Below are 21,817 nucleotides of genomic sequence, written 5' to 3' on the forward strand. Positions count from 1 at the left end.
GGGCAATAACCCAGCATGAAGCTGAATGCTGGGTCCAGTATGAGGCTGGGATGCTGGGACCAGCTTGTGCTGGGACCAGCACGTCAAGCTGGACATGCTGGGGCAATAACCCAGCATGAAGCTCGGATGCTGGATAATAGGGCAGTCCTAGGATGTATATTCTATCTTCATAAAAAAGGTTAAGACTCTGACATCAATATATCGCAGTTAAAATAATTTATTTGTAATTCACATTCCGAACAGAAGATGGGAATGCAAACAAAGACTGCATTCTTGGGTGTTTCTCCTTTTCGACCTTTGGGAAACCCAGGATGTAGCTTCCTATTTCTGTAAGTAAAAAGACAGAAAGAAGTAATTATTGTACTCTTCGCCGCGCGTAAACATAAATTTAAAGCACTAGTTATAATAAGTCTATGACCATTCCTTCTCCACAATCAAATCTGATGTCACGCTTTGGAGCAAAATAAATATTTCTTTAAAGGCCGTGCTGATCAACACTATAAATAAATTATATTATCAATTAACTCACTCCGACTCAAGAGCGAGTGAAAGTATACTTAAGGAATAAATATAGCAAAGTGATATTGTAACTTACACTTCTTGCGGAGGAGGGTGGCGTAGTCTCCATAAGTGCCAAGACCATAACCGTAGTTCAGGCCGTAGCTGGAGAGGCCATGTCCATACCCGAAGTGTCCGAGACCGTATCCGAGGTGTCCAACGCCGTAGCCGTAACCGAAGGCTGGAGCATGAGCAACGGTGGTGATGGCAGGAGCAGCGTGGTAGGCAGTGGCAACCTTGGCGACAGCTGGGGCAACAGCGTAGGAGGCGACTGGGGCAACGGCGTAGGAGGCAACAGCTGGGGCATGGTGGACAGTAGACACCCTGGTCACAGCTGGGGCAGCAGCATAGGTGGCGACTGGGGCGACGGCGTAGGAGGCAACAGCTGGGGCGTGGTGGACAGTAGACACCCTGGTCACAGCTGGGGCAGCAGCATAGGTGGCGACTGGGGCAACGGCGTAAGAGGCAACAGCTGGGGCATGGTGCACAGTAGAAACCTTGGTCACAGCTGGAGCAGCGACGGCATAACCGCTCAGGCCAGAGTGTCCAAAGCCGAGACCATGACCGTAGCCGAGGCCGTAGCCGTAGCCGAGACCGTAGCCAAGACCGTAGCCGGAGCCAAGGCCGTATCCGTAGCCAAGGCCGGAGTAGCCGAGGCCTCCGTAGCCGAGGCCTGCGTAGCCAAGGCCTCCATAACCAAGTCCACCGTAGCCAAGACCTCCGAGGACGTTGCCAGCAAAGGCACTGCTGGCCAAAGCCAGAAGAAGGCAGGCTGTGAGCTGTAAACAACGAAATCTTTAAATTAGTTTGAAATATATCGAAATCGAGGAAAATTTCAACATTATAAAGTATATATTTTACAAACGACACGACCGCACAAATCTGGAAATCTCCAGCAAACACTAAGCCAGAACGTTATAATAAACAAACTAATACAACGCTCATCCATAGCTGCCGCGCAGAACATTTGCCATTCATCTTGGAATGAATTCTACAAATATTTTATCAGTGCGTTGAATAAGATAATATCATGTTTGTATACACATTTCGCGCAGTTCCTGTAGATAACGACAAGGAGGTTTGCAAGCTAGGAGCTAACGCCACATCACATCCCATTTGTGCTCAATATGACTAATGTCTGACGAGTTAAATCGTGCGGGTCATCAACTGGAATTCATCAACTTGCTTTTCAACCCATTGTAGTACAATTATGGCCTAGTGACGTGTGGGGTTGTCCTTTGAAAGGTTATGGTTCCAGTAAAGAAGATAAGCAAGGATTGTGTGGAACTGGTCAGCAGTGATCTAACATCAGGTTCTGCCTTTCGTCAAAGTCTCTTAAATCAGCAGCTTTTCCCATTACACGCATACGTAATCGACAATACCATACGTCTTTGTCCCTGGTAGCAGTTATCCACCATCCGCATCAGAAGATAGTAGATAACACGGATAGCGTGTCACCTAGGAGCGCTCATTCCCGCATAGTAGATATGGCCATAATGATTTTGCTGATCAGTTTATATCGGACCTTATGTTGTGATAAATTGTGGTTACTACGTTCTCAAAGGTTGCCGGGCTATTTTTGTAACGCAAATACCGTATGTTTGTTAAATGAGGCATTCAGTGCGTACAAGGCTTGGACAGGATAAGGCGACACACTCTTAGGTGATCATGACGCGAGACACTAGAAAAAAGGTAAAATCGGAATATTTTCGGTTTGAATGCGTAGCTGTAAAGGAGAGACATTTCAAAAGAAACTCACTCCAGTCATGGTGCGTATGGAGCTTGCTAGTCCGTCCAACTGCTGACTACGTTTGACTTCTGTGCCTTTTTATAGGAAAAGTGCAGGTGACTGACTTCAATACGAAGAACAAGAAAAAGAACTAATGCTATTTTATATTCTCCGAAAGGGAAATAGAGCTGCATGATCTGAGCGTTAAGTAGATCTCCACCCAAACCTTGGCGAAGCATTGTGTGCTGCGAATATTCCTCATTAGTTTTAGTGCTCAAGCAATTAAATATTCTAAGAACCGAGACGTGACTGGCACTAAAAGATATAAAAGATCCAGATTGTGATTGAATAAAACAAATGCCTCTTCGTCTTTTGTGGCATAGTGCATCCCACGTAGAGTGTTGTATTCTTTTTTTTTAATTAGGCTATATCCCCTATTTTACCATTCTAATCACGATCTCCTAGAGACATTTTCAAGTTCGTCACACATACACATTCAGACAAAACGAAAACCACCGAAAAACATTCGTTTGCACATAATACACAAAATTTGTTAAAAAATCACCGATTTTCGAAGAGTTTTATTTAGCTACTTCTTCTTTTGTCAAAATCCTCGTATCTTATGTTTTAACTTTTAGTTTCTTATTGCATTGTTTAACTAAGTATCACTGTGTTTAGCATATGTCTAAAACAATAATCAAAATACGCCGATATTTCAAAATAAATCAACACCGAAATCGTCCGCCGATTTTGCTTATAAATAAGCACCGGAAAACCAACAGTCTAATTAAAAGTGATTGATTGAAATTAAATGCAGAACGAGGTTCTAATTAAAAGACATTTCTTGACATAATAGCTTGCCAACAGAAATTTCAAAAATGTGATCAAATTAAATAGTGGTACCTGCCCCTATCTCTGGGTGAAGACAGTCGGCGGAGTAGTAAATCGTGTTGACAAGATTGGTTATATATCCGTTAGAGAGTAAGAGATTATCACGAAATGTTCCTGCTATATCAACTTTCTAAAGTGTATACTTGATTTGAGTGCCTTAGTACCTCCCGCGGCGAACACGGGGTCAATTTATTATCTTCTTTAGACGTTCTCTTTTTATGGTGCACACTTATTAACGTGAGCTAGCTCTTTGGGTGGTAAACTAACATCTTAGAACAAAAGCACAATGCGTGTGTGTTTGATAGTCTAGGGATACGTCGAACTTTTTTCGTACCGAAGTTTCGATGATCGAATCAAGCGGTCGAAAGTTTCGAGAGCTTATGACTTTTCGAACATTCTATATCGAAAAATTCGACGGAAGTCGATTTTTATAACTTGTTAAACTAAGAAGTTCGACGCTTTTCGAAATTCCGAACTTCGTACGTTCAGAAATGCAATGCTGTTCGAACCTTCGAACTTATTACGCTGGAAAATCGATCCTTTTCAAACTTTCGACCTTTTTACGCTGCAAAATTCGATGCTTCTCTAATTTTCAAACTTGATAGACTAAAATATTCTATGATTTTTTGAATTTCAATGTTCTTGCACTAAAAAGTTCGAACCTTTTCGAACTTTCGACCTTCCACCGCTAAGAAGTCAATAATTATCGAACTTATTTATCTAGAGAATTTGAATATTCTCAAACTTTTGAATCCTGAAAAGTCGACAGTCCGACGAACTTCGTACTTTTAGGATAAAAGTTCGAAGGTCGTTTGATTTCGAAAGACCGGCGGGCAGTTTCATTTGGATTCAAGCAGTGAGGTACGTACATTCGTAATTTTTTTTCGAAATTTCACATGCCGTGCTGCCTTCCTTGCGAAAGACAATGCCGTTAATTTCAATGTTCTGGCATGCTTAGTTTTAAAGGAATAATTCCCGAAGAAGCGAAAAAACACGACAGGTTTTTGGTGATTGTCGTTTGTGCCATATCTGAAGCGCGCTATAGCCGAAGCTAGTTAGGGTAGAGAAGTTACACTTTCTAAGAATGATCTATGTATTGCCTAGGTAAGTGTCGTCTTAGGATATGATTATTGTTATTAAAGATGAGATTCGAAGAAATGATCAAACATGCATCTACGGGCAATTATGCCCTAAACTTGGTACTTTTTTTCGTCTTAATTGTTTGAGATATCGCATTCAAATTAACACCACTGTCCCTATTTATCATTGCCATCTGCAGAATACAAATTAATGCGTTTATTGTTTTTGCACGTTGAGGAATAAATGAACTCATAAGGGAAGATTTCTAACTTGTTCAAGTTCAGCACGTCATTAAAATAAAAAGCCATTTTTTACTTTGTTTTTATTTTCTCGCTTCACAGTTCATGGGACGTGTTTCTTTTTGCCTGTACACATTTTGGTGGGAGCAACTTGTTTCACAGTTCTGAGCCTCTGAATATGCGAGAATACAGCAGCCTTTCATCTCCGCATTTATTGCTATGTTTCATTTTTTTGTATCAATGGCACAGTTATTTCAATTGAAAAGACAAGCTTCGAACTTCCGAACCACTAAGCATGCGACGAGTAGTGCCTTCTGAAAACGAGTTTCCAACAATAGCCTTCTACGCGATGTTTTATGCAGGGAAGAGCGACAGTAGCAATACATATCCATAAATAATTTCGAATTAAAATGAGCTCGACCACGCCCTCTTTTTCCGTATTGTTTTCTTTAACAGTCCGAATTATCTACAGGTGAAAGTGAAAAAGCAAAAGCCCCCCCCCCCCCCCCGATTCGGGGGTGGGGGGGGGGGGGGAGTGGGGGGCTGCAGCCTTTAAGGGGTTATCCGACGGGTCAAATGGTCAAGCCTTTTTACGGGTTATCCGACGGGTTAAATGGTCAAGTCATCAACTTGAATTCATCATGATGCTCTTCAATCCACTGTAGCACAATGCTGGCATAGTGACATGGAGCGTTGTACTTTCGTAAGAGTATTATTCCAGTGGAGAAGACTAGCAACGAATAATTTGACCTGGTCAACAGTGATCTTGACATAAGGAGCTGCCCTTTGTCAAAGTTGATTAAATCAGCAATTTTCTCATTACACGCATACGTAGTCGACAATTGGATACGTCTCTATCCCTAGTAACCGTTATCCACCATCAGCTTAAGAAGGAGGTACATAACGCGGATGGCGTGTCAGCTACGCGCGCTCATTCTCGCAATGTAGAGGTGGTCATAAGGATTTGATGATGAGTGTAAATCGGATCATATATTGTGTTACATCTGCTTGCTACTTTTTAGAGCGCAGCTCTTAGGGGTCCGTTTCCGGCTTGAGCGGCGTCGGCGTCGCCGTCGGCGCCGACGCCGCCTACGGCGACGTCCCCCCCTAGATTTAGCGGGGAGAAATTTTCCCCGCTAGATTTAGCGGCAAAATTTCCCTGCTAAATCTAGCGGAACATTTTTCCCCGCTAGATTTAGCGGAAAAATTTCCCCGCTAAATCAAGCGGAAAAATTTCTCCGCTAAATCTAGAGGAAAAATTCACCCGCTAAATCTAGCGGAAAAATTTCCCCGCTAAATCTAGCAGAAAAAATTCCGCGCTAAATCTAGCGGAAAAATTTCCCCGCTAAGTCTAGCGGAACAATTTTTCTGGGGGGTCACGTGACCCCCCAAGGTCACATGCCCCCCCCCCCCCCCCCCCCCCCGAGAACAGGTAACCCTCAGTACCCTTCCCTCCTCCTCCTCAAGAGCTGCGCTCCAATTCGGTGTTACAGGGAGTTGTAAACGGCTTTCATTTTTTTCAAAGGATGTCGGGTTATCTTTTTTAGCAAATACTATAGGTTTGTTAAACGAGCCAATCAGTGCACACGAAGCTTAGACAATATATCGCGTACACTGTTAGAAAATCCTAAAGTGAAACGCAAGAAATTGCGTAAAACTGTATTAGCTTCGTTTTAAATACGCAACTGGAAAAGTATAGTAATCTAAAAACAAGCTCACTCCAGTCATGGTGCCTATGGAACGTTCAAGCGGGACCAACTGCTGCCTACATTCGAATTCTTTGCCGTTTTATAGGAAATGTGCCCGATTTCCTCCCGAAGGAACCCGAGGTCCTGCCGAGGTATTCCCGAAGGAACCCAAGGCCTTCCCGTGGTCCTTGGGGGGCGGGGGGGAGGGGGGGTGATCGCGGTTACGCGTCGCCGACGGCGACGGCGACGCCACTCAAGCCGGAAACGGGCACCTAAGAGCTGCGCTCTAAAAAATCAAAGCTACATAAATGCGAGAAAGCGAAATAGAGTTACATGATCTGAGGGTTAAGCAGAAATTCACCCAAAACTAGGCGAAGCATTGTGCGCTGCGCAAATTCTTGATCAGGTTTAGTGGCCGAGCAATTAAGTCGTTTTACAACAAAGATGTGACTGGAACCAAAAAAAAAAAAAAAAAAAAAAACCTCCAGAATATTTTTCTATAAAACGTATCCCTCTTCGTTATTTATGCCATTGTGCGTCCCGCGGAAGGTGTGAATTTTTTTTCTTAATTTGTCTCGGTTTTTGTTTCTATTTTGTATTTTTGAAGCGTCCTGTACGTTGCGTCGTGTTTAATAGTGTCGACGAAGTTATTTTACATCCGGATATTTTGGTAACGTGTCATTATAATTTAATGATGCTGTCAGGTCTTGCTCAACATAATACGAGCTGACTCTCAAAAGTGACCAGGCAGCAGACTTGTGCTCGTTACTTGAAAAATGTAATGCATTGCAATTAGAAATAACCAAGCCTCAAATGTAATGAATTATCTTTAAAAATCACTTTCGCTTAAAAGTAACGGAGTACTTTACTTGTTACGTTACAATATACTTCCACGTTACTTTATATCCGTACACTTATCCAGAAAACAATACAATACATTTTGATATTTTTCAAAAATGTTCTGAAACACTACCTATAATGTCTCAAATGCCCGTATTATGCTGCTACTTTTGAAAATAAAATATTGTATTTAAGATAAAGAATGTAGGTGCGCTCCGTTCACTTGTAAGCTGACAATTCACTGAAACCTGCAACCACATCCACCCTCCCTCTAGCTTACGGCCTCTGCAAATGATCCGCGGAATTGTGCAGAAGAAGCTAAGGGTGCGCATGCTCAGTAGCAGCGTCTCCCCCTACTACGAGATTCGGAGCTAAAGAAGCGATATACGAGAGCTTCCTTTGGACTCGGGTGTTTCGCCTCTTATTCACAACAAACCGAGAAAGAAAAAAAAAACGTTTCTAGCGTTACAATGTATGGCCAATGCAGAATGCAGTTGCCGGCTTAGCCAGATGGGTTTCCGTAGATTAGAGTTTGTGGTTCTTGCTGGCTACAATGTGTCTGTTTTTTTGCTAGCAAAGTGTGCACTGAAACTCAATGTTTCCGTTGCCCGGAACTTTGAACATCTCATTAAGAGATGGCCACGGGAACGACGGACACTCTATGACCGAAAACTCGACCATTCAGAGAAAAAGTGGCGGTTACGGGGTCATCGATCGTTCATCAGCTCTCACTCTCATACCAATATTTGTGGAGGCCAGGGGAGGGGAGGGCATAGAGAGCGAGAGAAGCCGTGGCCATCGGTCTCACAAAACAATAGAGGATCACACCAGTTTTATGCGTTCACTCTCTCTCTCTCTTTTTGTCAGCACTCTTTAGATGGCCTAATCCCCCATACCCTTTTGCGTTGGCCGTTGACTGTAAAGTGAGGAGTAGACTCGACCAGTCTACCCAAAAATGTAAACCAAAAGAAGTATCGCCCGAACCCTCAAGACGATGCGCTTAACCTCGCGGTGGGCGTTTTTTAGCCGTGCCTCAAAGACGTGCTAGAATAAAGTAGCACACATCAAAAACAAAGAGAATTCGACCCCCTTGCGAGAGGCTACGCCGTCTGTTACTAGACTTTTGAAGCCGCGAGTCGAGCGGGTATGGAACCGCGTTTGATGTCTGTGCAGGCCGCGGGAGACGTCGAAGAAGTTGGAAGGGTGAGACGGTGTAAAGAACAAAAACAAATAAACACGAAGAGCTTTCTCCTGCCCGTGAAAAGAATAAAAACAAAATGGAAGGCGACAAAGAGCCTACTCGACGTTGTGTTACTTGATTCTTGTCCTTCGTATATTCGTACATGCCCTGCCCGTTTTTTTAACTGGTTCCAGTGACCGGTCCTGGAAATAGTCGTATTTTTGTTTCGGCAATTCTCCCCTTTTTGATGTTTTCTATCTAGTTGAACATTCTTCTCACAGAATTCAATAACTACTTGTGTCCCTCTATGGTTATGGTGTTGTCCGTTCCCGTGTTTGTGAGTGGGGTGCGCGAGCGCCGAGGAAAGGAGCGCGGGCTTAGGATGTTTTTTTTTTTTTTTTTTTCGTGCGAGATCGGAGGAAGAGAAAAAAAAAATACGGGGATCCCGGGCGCGCGAGGGTTGTGGAACAAACCGCGGAGCAAGGTTGCGACGGTGTGGATGGTCGGCACTGAGCACGTCCACGGCGGGGTGGTTCTTCGACCACCGAGAAAGTATTCGACGGAGAGGGGTGTGAGTGCTTGTGAGTGCTGTGCGTCACGACAACACCCAAGCCACCACGACTTCTCTACCCCACTGGCGGCGCAACGAACCGGACCCCCACCGGCACCTTGGGACCATGACTCGGCTCTCCCCCTTGAAAACTGTATGACAACCTCGATTTGACTTATGATATTTTTTTTTCATTCCTTCTTTCGACTGTGTGTACGTCCTGTGCGCCTTTCGCTTACTTTTGAATTATTTTATATAAAATACTGTTCGTAACGTCGGCATGCTTTGCTCTCAATTCCTTCCGCCTCTCAGGATGTCTATCGCCAAGGTGTGGTCCTAACACCTGGACAGCGGTTCAAGTCAAGTTCCAAATTTGTTTGTTTAAATGGGATCTTTAACATCCGAACCTGTGACAAACTGGCGTCCGCGACAGGACCTGCTGTCTACTGTGACGATCTATCCTGAGAGGAGGAGGGTGAGCGAGTGAGTTTGTCACGCCGTAGGGAGCGCGTTGTGAGGCTGACGCCGTTGTGGGAGCACACAACACGGCTTACCTATCGGGAGCAGAGGAGAGGTTCTAGAGTCAGACTATTCAGCAAAGGGTCCGCGCGACTTTAGCCATGGAACTCCACGAGCTAATGGCCTGCGGTAAAGAGCTCGGGCTCAAGGGTTCGGCCCTGAAGGAATGGGTGGACCAAGAGAGGGAGAACACGAGAGCCGCGAGAGCGCAGGAGCAAGAGAGGAGTGTCGAAGCGGAGCACCGAACCCTAGAGCTGAGGATCAGGCTGCAAGAATTGCAGAACGCGTCGCAGATCCCTGTTACCACTTGTTCCGCCAAAAACGGGACCGGGACAACGCTATGGAAGAGTCCTCAGCGTTGGCTGCCCACCTTTTACGAGAAGAAAGGCGACCTTGATGCCTACCGGATGCGCTTTGAGAGACTAGCGAGCGGGCAGATGTGGCCCCGCGAACACTGGGCAACTGCGCTTAGCGTATGCTTGGCAGGGAGGCACTTGGAGTCTTTTCTAGGCTAACCCCGGAGGATTCTGTCGAATACGATAACGTAAAGAAAGCGCTCCTGGAGAGGTTTCGGTTAACTGCGGACGGCTTCCGAGACAAGTTTAGAAGTGCTAAGCCGGAAAAGGGGGAAACCGGTACACAATATGCGGCGAGGTTGTCTATCCTGTTTGACCGTTGGGTCGACCTGTCCGGGACGGCGAAGGATTTTGGCGCCTTACGGAATTTGCTGCTCACAGAGCAGTTCGTTTGGAGCGTTCCATAAAAAAATGTCGCGTTTGTTAAGAGAACGAAAGAGCAAACTGCTAGGCGAAATGGCTGACTTCGCAGACCGCTATCTGGAGGCCCAAGAACAGGAGCCGGCCAGGAGAGAGGAGGCTACACCAGACTCTGGGGCAAGTGGATCTCGACCGACATCGAACGGTCAACAGTACAAGGCCAGTAAACTTCTTATGAAATGTTTTCTTTGCGGCAGAAGTGGACACCTAGCGGCACAGTGCAAAAGCGGTCAGAAACCGAGAAGCCAAGCTGGGACCTGCCGAAATTGCGGAAAGTTCGGTCACACGTCCAGTCAATGTTGGAACCGGGACGGAGGATCGCAAGTTTCCGGTGTTGAAGCAAGCAGGGAGGAGCTGGACGCAGTATCCGGTCGTGTGAAAGGTGGCTATGTCGAGCTAAGGGACGGCACCAAGGTGCAAGTGGTAAACGCAGTGTTCGGGACTTCTCGCCTGGTGGGGGACATGCCTGTAGCTGCCGGAAAGCTACACTGACAAGCTGTCACTGTGTTGCGTGATACAGGCTTCAACACTGTCATAGGGCGCCGAAGCCTCGTACCAGACGACAAACTGACCAGAACGTCGAGTCTCGTGTACTTGGTGGACGGGACTGCGAGGGTCTTGCCTGAGGCCAGGGTGCATGTTGAGGCTCCTTTCTACAGTGGGAACGTCCTGGCTAAGTGTATGGAGACCTCTTTATATGACCTGATTTTGGGTAACCTCCCTAAAGTGCGCGCTCCAAGCGAACCGGAAGCTGGCTGGAATAGACCTGAGAAAACTGAAGTGGGTTTGCCTCACGATGAGAAGCAAGATCTGGAGATTTGTGCCACCGCAGCCATGGAAACAAGGTCCCAGAGACAGGCGGCAAAGAACGCCACCCCGCTGAGAGTGCCCATAATTGAAGGTGCACCATGCGAAGCCCGAGGAACTTGCGACACTACGAAAAGAAGACAGCAGTCTAAAGGGGCTCTTCGACCGTGTCGGAAAGATAGCCAACTGCAGAAACTCGGAGGACACAGAAGAGTTTGTCATGCACCGGGGACTGTTGCACCGAGTTTTTCGGACATCAGGGCGGGAATCCTACCAGTTGGTGCTCCCTAGAAACTTACGGGACGGAGTGCTTCGTATAGCTCATGACGGCATGTTGGCTGGACACCAAGGGGCAGAGAAAACCGCACTGCGTATCGTCAGCGAGTTTTACTGGCCCGGACTCCAGGCGGTCGTCAAACGATTTGTCAGATCCTGTGACAAGCGCCAAGACAACGAGCAGTTATTTCTTGCATCTGCATCGGCACATCAGTGGAGGGAGGAGAGTGCGATGGAATCGGCTAGTCTTCAGGCGGAGTGCAATCGCCTGGAAGAAATGATAGCACTTTTGGAAGCTGAGGAGGACCTACAAAAAAGTGTTGATAAGGCATTTCAGGATTTCACAGCACAAAGTGAAAGCTTCCAAAGGAGGGAAGCTTTGGAGCCGACAAGTGTCAACGCTTTCAATTCAATGGTAAAGATTGGTGGCCAGATGAGAGGCGCGGATGCGTCCTTTGGAGATTCAGAACTCTATCCCAGATCGACTACGGAAGCTGAAGCATCAGGCCTGACGAAACCAGGGGACACTGAGGTGCACCCCGTGGTTTTAGGTAGAGATCCTAAGAAAAGCACAACGACTGCTAAGAGAGGGAAGCATGAATATATGAGTGAAGAAATTAAACGCGAGCTTGGTTTGAAATGCAAGTCAAACGCGCAAAGAATGTTGCTCAGGCAGCCCAAGGGAAAGGTCATCAGGCGACGAGACCGCTCGCCGGTCAGAGACCGCCATGCAGTGGAAAGTTCATCCAAAAGACAGAGCACGTGCTAAGCTAACGTGAAAATCTGGATCATCTGGAATGGGAGAGATCATGCGAAGTTTACCTTTAATTCTGAGATCTGTTTCAGAGTCACAGTAAGCTGGGAAGACAGAAGGCCAAGGCTTGGAGGCTAGATGAGTAATCAGTGAATTGCATATCTCATCGAAAGATTAAGACTGGGTCCTCTCGTAACCGGTTATGCTAATTATTCGAAAAATATTTTTTATTTTCGCTTTCAAAGTTCGTGAATTTTGTTATGGTGTTGCAAAACTGAGTGTTATCGTTGCTTGTCAAACTTTCGGATTGCTGATGTGTTACGCAAAGATATTTGAAAAGCGAATCGAAGTTTCTCGATAGCTGGGTCACGAAGTGATTTTTGATACATTCGAATCTGTGTGTACCTAAGTCAAGTGTCTTCTGTTTGGTCTAGAATTAGTGTGTATTGAGAAAACTGTAGAGTGGGTTAGTTCTCTATCAGAATTCAAACTGTTTCTTTTTATGTGGACTATGAATATATTTTGAATGGTTGGGTGAATTACTCTTACTGATCGCGCCGTTTCAGGACGTGCTTGGGGAATAGCAGTGATAAAACGTGAAGAGATAGTGCGCATTGAATTTTGAGATGTTTTTTTTTTAAATATTGCTGCGTGACTATTTTTTTTGAAATAAGGGGTAGTGTCACAGAATTCCATAACTACTTGTGTCCCTGGTGTTGTCCGTTCCCGTGTTTGTGAGTGGGGTGCACGAGCGCCGAGGACAGGAACGCGGGCTTAGGATGTTTTTTTTTTTTTTCGTGCAAGATCGGAGGAAGAGAAAAAAATAAAGACGGGGATCCCGGGCGCGCGAGGGTTGTGGAACAAACCGCGGAGCAAGGTTGCGACGGTGTGGATGGTCGGCGCTGAGCAGGTCCGCGGCGGTGTGGTTCTTCGACCACCGAGAAAGTATTCGACGGAGAGGGGTGTGAGTGCTGTGCGTCACGACAACACCCAAGCCACCACGACTTCTCTACCCCGACTGGCGGCGCAACGAACCGGACCCCCACCGGCACCTTGGGACCCTGACCCGGCTAATAATATTAACCTTGAGGTTGAAGAAAAGTCGAAAAGTTTGGGGTTGACTTTGAACAAACAGCCGTGCTGTAGCCCTCAATGTTTAAGCGAAAAATAAGTTATAATATGATTTAGTATAACGATAAACAGCTCGAAGGTGTTGTACATTTGGCTTGGCATTACTGTTGTCTGAAGAGCAAGGACGGGTTTCGAACCCTAGGTAGCCAAGAGACAAAGAGGTATATTGTTAATAGTGGTAATTAGCGCTCGAACTGCATATATTAGAGATGTGTCAGGAAATTCTATTTGTGATTTCCGATGAGATCAACCAAAGGGTGGCTGGTCGACATTTTTAAATTATCTGACGTTTTATATGCCATTATCTAGTGTCTGGTATAAAGCAATTCACACTTATTTTTGACGAGAAAAAAAAGGTTCGGGACAGGAAAATTTGTAAGGCATGAAGTGGTGGACAGTTGCATTAACGCGCACTGATGTAGGGAGCACGTTTGAACGTGATTAACTAAAAGTATAAAATTAGAAGAATTTTAATACATTTTAGAAACAAAATATGGGTGAAGCGTTCTTGTTATGTCTAGTAATAATGTTCGTTTAAAATATCTTTATTTTTTTTTTTCAAAAAATCGACAAACATGCCTGATCGAACGTGAAATGGCCAAATGTGGAGGCCTATATCTCATGAAACAATATAATTGCCATCATATAATTTTCAGATAGTATTTTACTTATATATAGATAATTTTGTAAAATATATATTAGGTATGTGAGTGATACAATAGTCGTGATAGATTTAGGCCAAACTGGGGCCAAAATAAAAAAAAAATATTCCCATGCAAATAAAAAAAATCTTTGCCTCTTTTAAAATTTTGGTACCCTGTCCTATTCTATTCCGGCATTAATTTCTATTAAATACATGTTGCATTATTTCATCGAGAAAGAATACTTAACTCCCCTCGAAGTACGGTCCTTTTTCAAAACCTACACCTAGCAGTACCCTATACAAGAAGTGACTCTGAGCTCCAGTTTCATGAAACAAACACACATCTTTTATATATCTTTATTTAAAGGAGGCCAGTGATAACTATAGCAATCGTTCACGCAGTAAAAGTGAGGAGAAAGTACCGTGTACAAAGCGGTATCATATTACGGACTAGGGATGCGAGAAGAGATCCAGCAGTCATCGACCACTGGGAGCTTTGTTTACTTTATTGTCCTCCGTCACTTTATACTCCTCTCTTTTCCCCGCTATCTCCATCTCTCTGTCTCTATTAGAATATCCCTGATTTTAATCTAGAATAAAAACATATTCAAGCATTCCCTTTCTGCGTGATAGTGTTCTGTGGGTAGCAAGAATCATTTCCTCGCGAAGATCACTATTATGTCGCAATTGATGACTGAAATTGCAGACAAAACTCCTCGCTAGCTCTGGCGAAACGGCCGATGCAACCTTTTCCGCATTTCCCCACTTGCTCTCAAGGATAAGGGGGTTCGCTTCAACCAGGAAAATATGGCCGCCCATGCTTGTTTACTTAGCAGTCGTGCCTGTGGCCATCCCGCTCGCTCGCGTCCCGGGCCATTATATCAGGCTCAAAGGGGCACACCGACCGACAGCAGAATCCACAAATACTCGAGCCCCGCCTATATACAATAAAGCTCAAACACTGTCGTCATGTTAACCTAGGAAATGTTAACAAGACGACAGTGTTTACGTTTTAGGTAAGGAAACGCATGGCGTGTGGTATGAGACGGAGCCTTACAAGAGGTGCAAGGTGAGCCCTGAGAACGTGTCTGCTGCTCTAGAGTACTTAAAGAAAGACGAGCTACAATGTTCGAGCCAAGATACCAACCAAAAGGGCGTGATCTCTGTCAGGCTCGACGGGGAGAAAACGTTCGTGCCAAACCGCTTGCGGAAGGCCCCTCGGATTGACGCGCTCAATCCGAGAGGCCTTCCGCATATACAAAGACAAGCATCCTGATTCCGGCTTTGGGCTAACGAAATTTTATTCCTTGCGCCCTAGGTGGGTCAAATGTACTCCTACCAAAGAGTGCGCGTTTGTGTGCGCTGCGCCAATTATTACCTTTGTATTGCCGCTCTAGAGAACGTTACAGGCTCAACATTCAACACTGGTGAAATGAGCTCAGCATTTCTATGCCATCCACTAACAGGTCTGTGTCTTTAAGGAGACTGATTACTGCCCAAAAAGCCAGTCTTTTACACTCGAGGAACTTCATATCCCAGAGGATGAAGAGATTGTGCTTACAACATGGCAGTCCAGCGACCTTGTGAAAATGAAACATTAGATTCTGAGACTTTCCTAAAAGTCGTTCAAATAACTGTTGAAAGTTGGATTTTTCACAACCATATCAGACAAAGGCAAGGTAAAGCGATTTACGATGAAAAACAGTGCACGCAACGCGGGAGCATTGTCTTTCATTTTGGCCTTGCTGAAAACTGAACCATTATGCTTCCTGACAAAGTTCAAACATACCACTGGAAAAAAAAACAAGTTACGATATTTACTTGCGTAGTGACGACAAGAAAATCTACAAACCGCTTTGCCATCATCAGTGAGGACCTGTGTGATGATGTCGCTCACACCTGCTTGGCTCTAGAAAAGGTGAAGGAATGGGTTGAAGACAACGTTGCGATATGCTCGCAGGAGACGTACGTAAGTTACGGGGCCGCCAGTCATTTTAAGAATCGCTACCAGCTTCACCAGTTTGCACAGAACGATTGCCCACAAGCCCAGTGGTTATTTTCTGCATCTGGAAATGGGAAAACGCCTGCGACGCAGTTGGCTGACTCGTGAAGCACCAGGCCACGCTGAACAACCCGAGAAAACGTTCAATAAACACAACTCAGACGGACAGAACAATGGTGAGCGTTCTATCCCAGAAACTGATTGCATCTTGTGCATCTCGACAAAAATTACGTTGTACCATATCGTCAACAAAAAAAAAAATGAGACTGGCTGACGGTGCTCGCCTTTCCTGGCATACAGTCGTGGCACGCGTGGCCGCTATGCAAATCATGAACAAAAAGGCACCTGTTGCATTTATGTAGCACGGACTGTCGGATCTGGTTAGAAGAAACTTTATTAAATGGGTACAGATACATATGAAGTGTAAACTTTGAAAATTGTGGTTGGGGAGAAGGGCGCAGTTTATGAATAAGGCAAAACTAAGCGCTTGTTTTTTTTTTCATTGGTGATTTTATGCATCATCTTTTCCCACGAACTTTTCATCCATCCATGACTATAATGTCGGATGCCTATAATGTAGTATCCCTTCCACTTAACGACCGAGTGCTGGAGGCCGACGGCTGCTTGTTAAAGCAGGCTGCTTCATTTTTTTCTTCAAAGGGGGAGGGGAGGGAGAAAAAAAAGCCAACTAGCTTTCTTTTTTTTTTGCTTCAAACTGTCATCTGTTTCGTGACACACTTTAAGTATAGAGGTCATGCATGTGCCTCTTAGAGGTTGGGGAGTACCATCCCCGTGCTCTATCTTTCTTTAATAAGCACCGATAGATCCCAACTTTTTTGGCCTGCCACTTACAGTTGATACCTCAGAACCACACATATCTCTTAAAAAAAAAAAAAATACATTTTAAGAGGAGGAGAAACACTCACTCCGAAAACACTAATTACTTGTTATGAAGCTGTGGCCTTGTCCTCTACGATTCTTGGACCCTGGACTTGAACTTGGAGAGCGCCGAAGGACATGTCTGCATTAAATGACCCTAGTCTGCACGGAACGTTACAGTAAACGAGACGCAGCTATAGTGATGGATATTGCAATTGTCCTGAGTTCTTACCTATTTTATTTCGCTTTAATTTCCATAAAATTTTGTGACTTCTGATATACCAGCTACCAGGATTCCACCTGTAGCGGAGATTATGCAGCGGGTTCATATTACTTGTTTTGGGACCCCTCGCAATTAAACGATCGTTTCAATTCTATCGTGAAAACAAGGCAGTTAGTTTTTTACGGCAAATTTAAAGCGTTGCGTAAACCTGGAAGAGTATTAAAATGCGATATATACGTCGTAAATGTATTTTGCAGCTGTGGTACAACTCTTGTTAGTGAGCGCGTTGGTAATGATGTAGGTATATACCTACGTGGGGTACCTACGTGGTACTACTCCATTTTACAAATATATATCTATACCGCAATAGAAATATACTACAGTACCAGGATAGAAATGTATCTTGATCGTATTTCGAAGATACCATAGACCTACATTTTGATCGTGTAAATTCAAAGCCATGTCATTACTCAACCTAACGAAATATTAAAAACTTATATTTTTCACCCAGGCAGGAAAAGCATGAAATGGCCGTGATATTTCGAACCTGAGGAATCGTCGTGTACGAATGACTGCTGGAAACGGTCGAGCCTGTCTTCTTGGAGACGAACCCTTGACATGTATTAAGTCTACAATCATATATCAACTCTGCAGTAGTCAAAGCACAAACAAAAATAAACTAAAAAGAAAAGAACTAACTATCGATTTAATGTTAAAGCCTATTTTTAAACCTCACCAATATTGTGACCGTTTGACTCAAGGAAACCGAAATCCCACCTCTCTGCCATGAAGAACATTGACGGATGTTTAGAGATAATTAAATATTTAATATAGAGGAGGTGCGTATAACAATCATATAACGCAGGACCAGTCCTAGGATGTATATTCCATCTTCATCTAAAAAGTGAAAACTCGGACATTAATATATCGCAGTTAAAATAGTTTATTTGGAGTTCACATTCCGAACGGAAGATGGGAATGCAAACAAAGACTGCATTCTTGGGTGTTCCTCCTCTTCGACCGTTGGGAAACCCAGGATGTAGCTTCTTATTTCTGTAAGTAAGAAGACACAAACAAGTAATTACTGCACTCTTCATCGCGCGTAAACTTAAATTTAAAGCACTAGTTATAATAAGTATATGACCATCGTTTCTCCAGAATCACGTCTGAAGTCACGCTTTGGAGCACAATAAAAATTTCTTTAAAGCCCGTGCTCATCAAAACTATAAATAAATTATATTATGAATTAACTCCCTCCCACTCAAGAGCGAGTAAATGTATACTTAAGGAAGAAATACAGCAAAGTGATATTGTAGCTTACACTTCTTCTTGCGGAGGAGGGTGGCGTAGTCTCCATAGGTGCCAAGACCATAACCGTAGTTCAGGCCGTAGCTGGAGAGACCATGTCCGTAGCCGAAGTGTCCGAGACCGTATCCGAGGTGTCCAACGCCGTAGCCGTAACCGAAGGCTGGAGCATGAGCAACGGTGGTGATGGCAGGAGCAGCGTGGTAGGCAGTGGCAACCTTGGCGACAGCTGGGGCAACAGCGTAGGAGGCGACTGGGGCAACGGCGTAGGACGCAACAGCTGGGGCATGGTGGACAGTAGACACCCTAGTCACAGCTGGGGCAGCAGCATAGGTGGCGACTGGGGCGACGGCGTAGGAGGCAACAGCTGGGGCGTGGTGGACAGTAGACACCCTGGTCACAGCTGGGGCAGCAGCATAGGTGGCGACTGGGGCAACGGCGTAAGAGGCAACAGCTGGGGCATGGTGCACAGTAGAAACCTTGGTCACAGCTGGAGCAGCGACGGCATAACCACTCAGGCCAGAGTGTCCAAAGCCGAGACCATGACCGTAGCCGAGGCCGTAACCGTAGCCGAGACCGTAGCCGGAGCCAAGGCCGTATCCGTAGCCAAGGCCGGAGTAGCCGAGGCCTCCGTAGCCGAGGCCTGCGTAGCCAAGGCCTCCATAGCCAAGTCCTCCGTAGCCAAGGCCTCCGAGGACGTTGCCAGCGAAGGCACTGCTGGCCAAAGCCAGAAGGAGGCAGGCTGTGAGCTGTAAGCAACGAAATCTTGAAATTAGTTTCAAATATATTGAAAGCGTGGAAAATTTCAACTTTATAAAGTATATATTATACAAACGACACGACCGCACAAATGTGGGAATCTCCAGCAAACACTAATCCAGAACGTTATTATAAACAACTACAACGCTCATTCATATCTGCCGCGCAGAACATTTGCCATTCATCTTGGAATGAATTCTACAAATATTTTATCAGTGCGTTTAATGAGATTATACCATGTATATATATATATTTCGCGCAGTTCCTGTAGATAACGACAAGGTGGTTTGCAAGCCAGGAGCTGACGCCCCATCACTTCCCATTTGTGCTCATTATGACTAATGTCTGACGAGTTAAATCGTGCGGATCATCAACTGGAATTCATCAACTTACTCTTCAGCCCATTGTGGTACAATTACGGCCTAGTGACGTGTGCGGTTGTCCTGTTGAAATGCTATGGTTCCAGTAAAGAAGACAAGCAACGAATGTGTGGAACTGGTCAGCTTCAGGTTTGACGAAAGGCAGGATCTGCCTTTCGTCAAAGTCTCTTAAATCGGCAGCTCTTCCTATTACACGCATACGTAATCGACAATACCATACGTCATTGTCCCTGGTAGCAGTTATCCACCATCTGCATCAGAAGATAGTAGATAACACGGATAGCGTGTCACCTAGGAGCGCTCATTCCCGCATAGTAGATATGGCCATAATGATTTTGCTGATCAGTTTATATCGGACCTTATGTTGTGATAAATTGTGGTTACTACGTTCTCAAAGGTTTCTGGGCTATTTTTGTAACGCAAATACCGTATGTTTGTTAAATGAGGCATTCAGTGCACACAAGGCTTGGACAGGATAAGGCAGCACACTCATAGGTGATCATGAAGCGAGACACTAGAAAAACGGTAAAATTGGAATATGTTTGCTTTGAATACGTAGCTGTAAAGGAGAGACATTTAAAAAGAAACTCACTCCAGTCATGGTGCGTATGGAGCTTGCTAGTCCGTCCAACTGCTGACTACGTTTGACTTCTATGCCTTTTTATAGTAGAAGTGAACTGTAAAAGGTGACTTCAATACGAAAAACAAGAAAAAAGCTAACGCTATTTTATATTCCCCGAAAGGAAAATAGAGCTGCATGATCTGAGGGTTAAGTAGATCTCCACCCAAACCTTTGCGAAGCATTGTGTGCTGCGAATATTCCTCATGAGTTTTAGTGCTCAAAGAATTAAATATTCTAAGAACCGAGACGTGACTGGCACTAAAAAATATAAACGATCCAGATTATGATTGAATAAAATAAATGCCTGTTCGTCTTTTACGGCATAGTGCATCCCGCGTAGAGTTTTGTATTTTTTTATTTAGCTATATCCCTTAATTTACCATTCCAATTACGATCTCCTAGAGACATTTTCAAGTTCGTCACACATACACATTCAGACAAAACCAAAAGCACCGAAAAACATTCGTTTGCACAAAATACACAAAATTTGTTAAAAAATCACCGATTCTTTTGTCAAAATCCTCGTATCGTATGTTTGAACTTTTAGTTTTTTATTGGATTGTTTGACTGAGTATCACTGTGTTTAGCATATGTATAAAAATAATCAAAATACGCCGATATTTCAAAATGAATCAACACCGAAATCGTCCGCCGATTTTGCTTATAAACACCTGAAAATCAAGTCTAATTATAAGTGATTGATTGAAATTAAATGCAGAACGAGGTTCTAATTAAAACACATTTCTTGACATATTAGCTTGCGAACAGAAATTACAAAAATGTGATGAAATTAAATAGTGGTACTGCCCCTATCTTGGGGTGAACACAATCGGCGGGGCAGTAAACGTGTGTTGACAAGATTGCTTATATATCCGTTTGTAAGTGAGAGATTATCACGAAATGTTCCTGCTATATCAACTTTCTAAAGTGTATACTTGATTTGAGTACCTTAGTACCTCCCGCGGCGAATACGGGGTCAATTTATTATCTTCTTTACACGTTTTCTTTTTTTGGGGCACACTTATTAACGTGAGCTCTTTGGGTGGTAAACTAACATCTTAGAACAGAAGCACAATACATGTGTGTTTGATAGTCTAGGGATGCGTCGAGCTTTTTTCGAACCGAAGTTTCGATAATCGCATCAAGAGGTCAAAAGTTTTGAAAGCTTATGAATTTTCGAACTTTCTATATCGAAAAATTCGACGGAAGTCGATTTTTATAACTTGTTAAACTAAGAAGTTCGACGCTTTTCGAAATTCCGAACTTTGTACGTTCAGAAATGCAATGCTGTTCGAACCTTTGAACTTATTACGCTAGAATATCGATTCTTTTCAAACTTTCGACCTTTTTACACTGCGAAATTCGATGCTTGTCTAGCTTTCAAACTTGATAGACTAAAATATTCTATGATTTTTAAACTTTCAAACTTCTTGCACAAAAAAGTCGAAGCTTTTCGTACTTTCGAACTCCCACTGCTAAGAAGTCAATAATTTTCGAACTTTCGAACTTATTTATCTGGAGAATTTGAACAGTTTCGAACTTTCGACTCCTGAAAAGTCGACAGTTCGACGAACTTCGTACTTTTAGGGTAAAAGTTCGAAGTTCGTTTAATTTCGAAAGACCGGCGGGCGGTTTCATTTGAATTCAAGCAGTGAGGTACGTACATTCGTAATTTTTTTTGTCGAATTTTCACATGCCATGCTGCCTTCCTTGCGAAAGACAATGCCGTTAATTTCAATGTTCTGGCATGCTTAGTTTTAAAGGAATAATTCCCGAAAGAGCGAAAAGAGACGACAAGTTTTTGATGATTGTCGTTCGTGCCATATTTGAAGCGCGCTATAACCGAAGCTAGTTAGGGTAAAGATGTAAAACTTTCTAAGAATGATCTATGCATAGCCTAGGTGAGTGTCGTCTTAGGATATGATTACTGTTATTCAAGATGAATTTCGAAGAAATGTTCAAACATGTATCTACGGGAAATTATGC

At 44.1% G+C, this 21,817-nt stretch overlaps 2 protein-coding genes across 2 annotated transcripts; both read right to left on the bottom strand.

The window, feature by feature from the left end:
* Window positions 1-201: 201 nt before the first annotated feature.
* On the bottom strand, window positions 202-2,361 carry LOC120844850 (cuticle protein 16.5-like). The gene is made up of 3 exons (XM_040216850.1): window positions 2,318-2,361; window positions 596-1,337; window positions 202-327 (listed from the first exon to the last, which is right to left on the bottom strand). Coding segments are annotated over exons 1-3 (753 nt in total). The 5' UTR covers window positions 2,327-2,361; the 3' UTR covers window positions 202-325.
* Window positions 2,362-17,688: 15,327 nt separating this feature from the next.
* LOC120844892 (cuticle protein 63-like) lies at window positions 17,689-19,847 on the bottom strand. The gene is made up of 3 exons (XM_040216912.1): window positions 19,802-19,847; window positions 18,087-18,819; window positions 17,689-17,818 (listed from the first exon to the last, which is right to left on the bottom strand). Coding segments are annotated over exons 1-3 (744 nt in total). The 5' UTR covers window positions 19,811-19,847; the 3' UTR covers window positions 17,689-17,816.
* Window positions 19,848-21,817: the final 1,970 nt, after the last annotated feature.

The sequence above is a fragment of the Ixodes scapularis genome, unplaced genomic scaffold (genome assembly GCF_016920785.2).
Source record: "Ixodes scapularis isolate PalLabHiFi unplaced genomic scaffold, ASM1692078v2 PGA_scaffold1__304_contigs__length_218370807, whole genome shotgun sequence".
NCBI classification, from domain to species: domain Eukaryota; kingdom Metazoa; phylum Arthropoda; class Arachnida; order Ixodida; family Ixodidae; genus Ixodes; species Ixodes scapularis.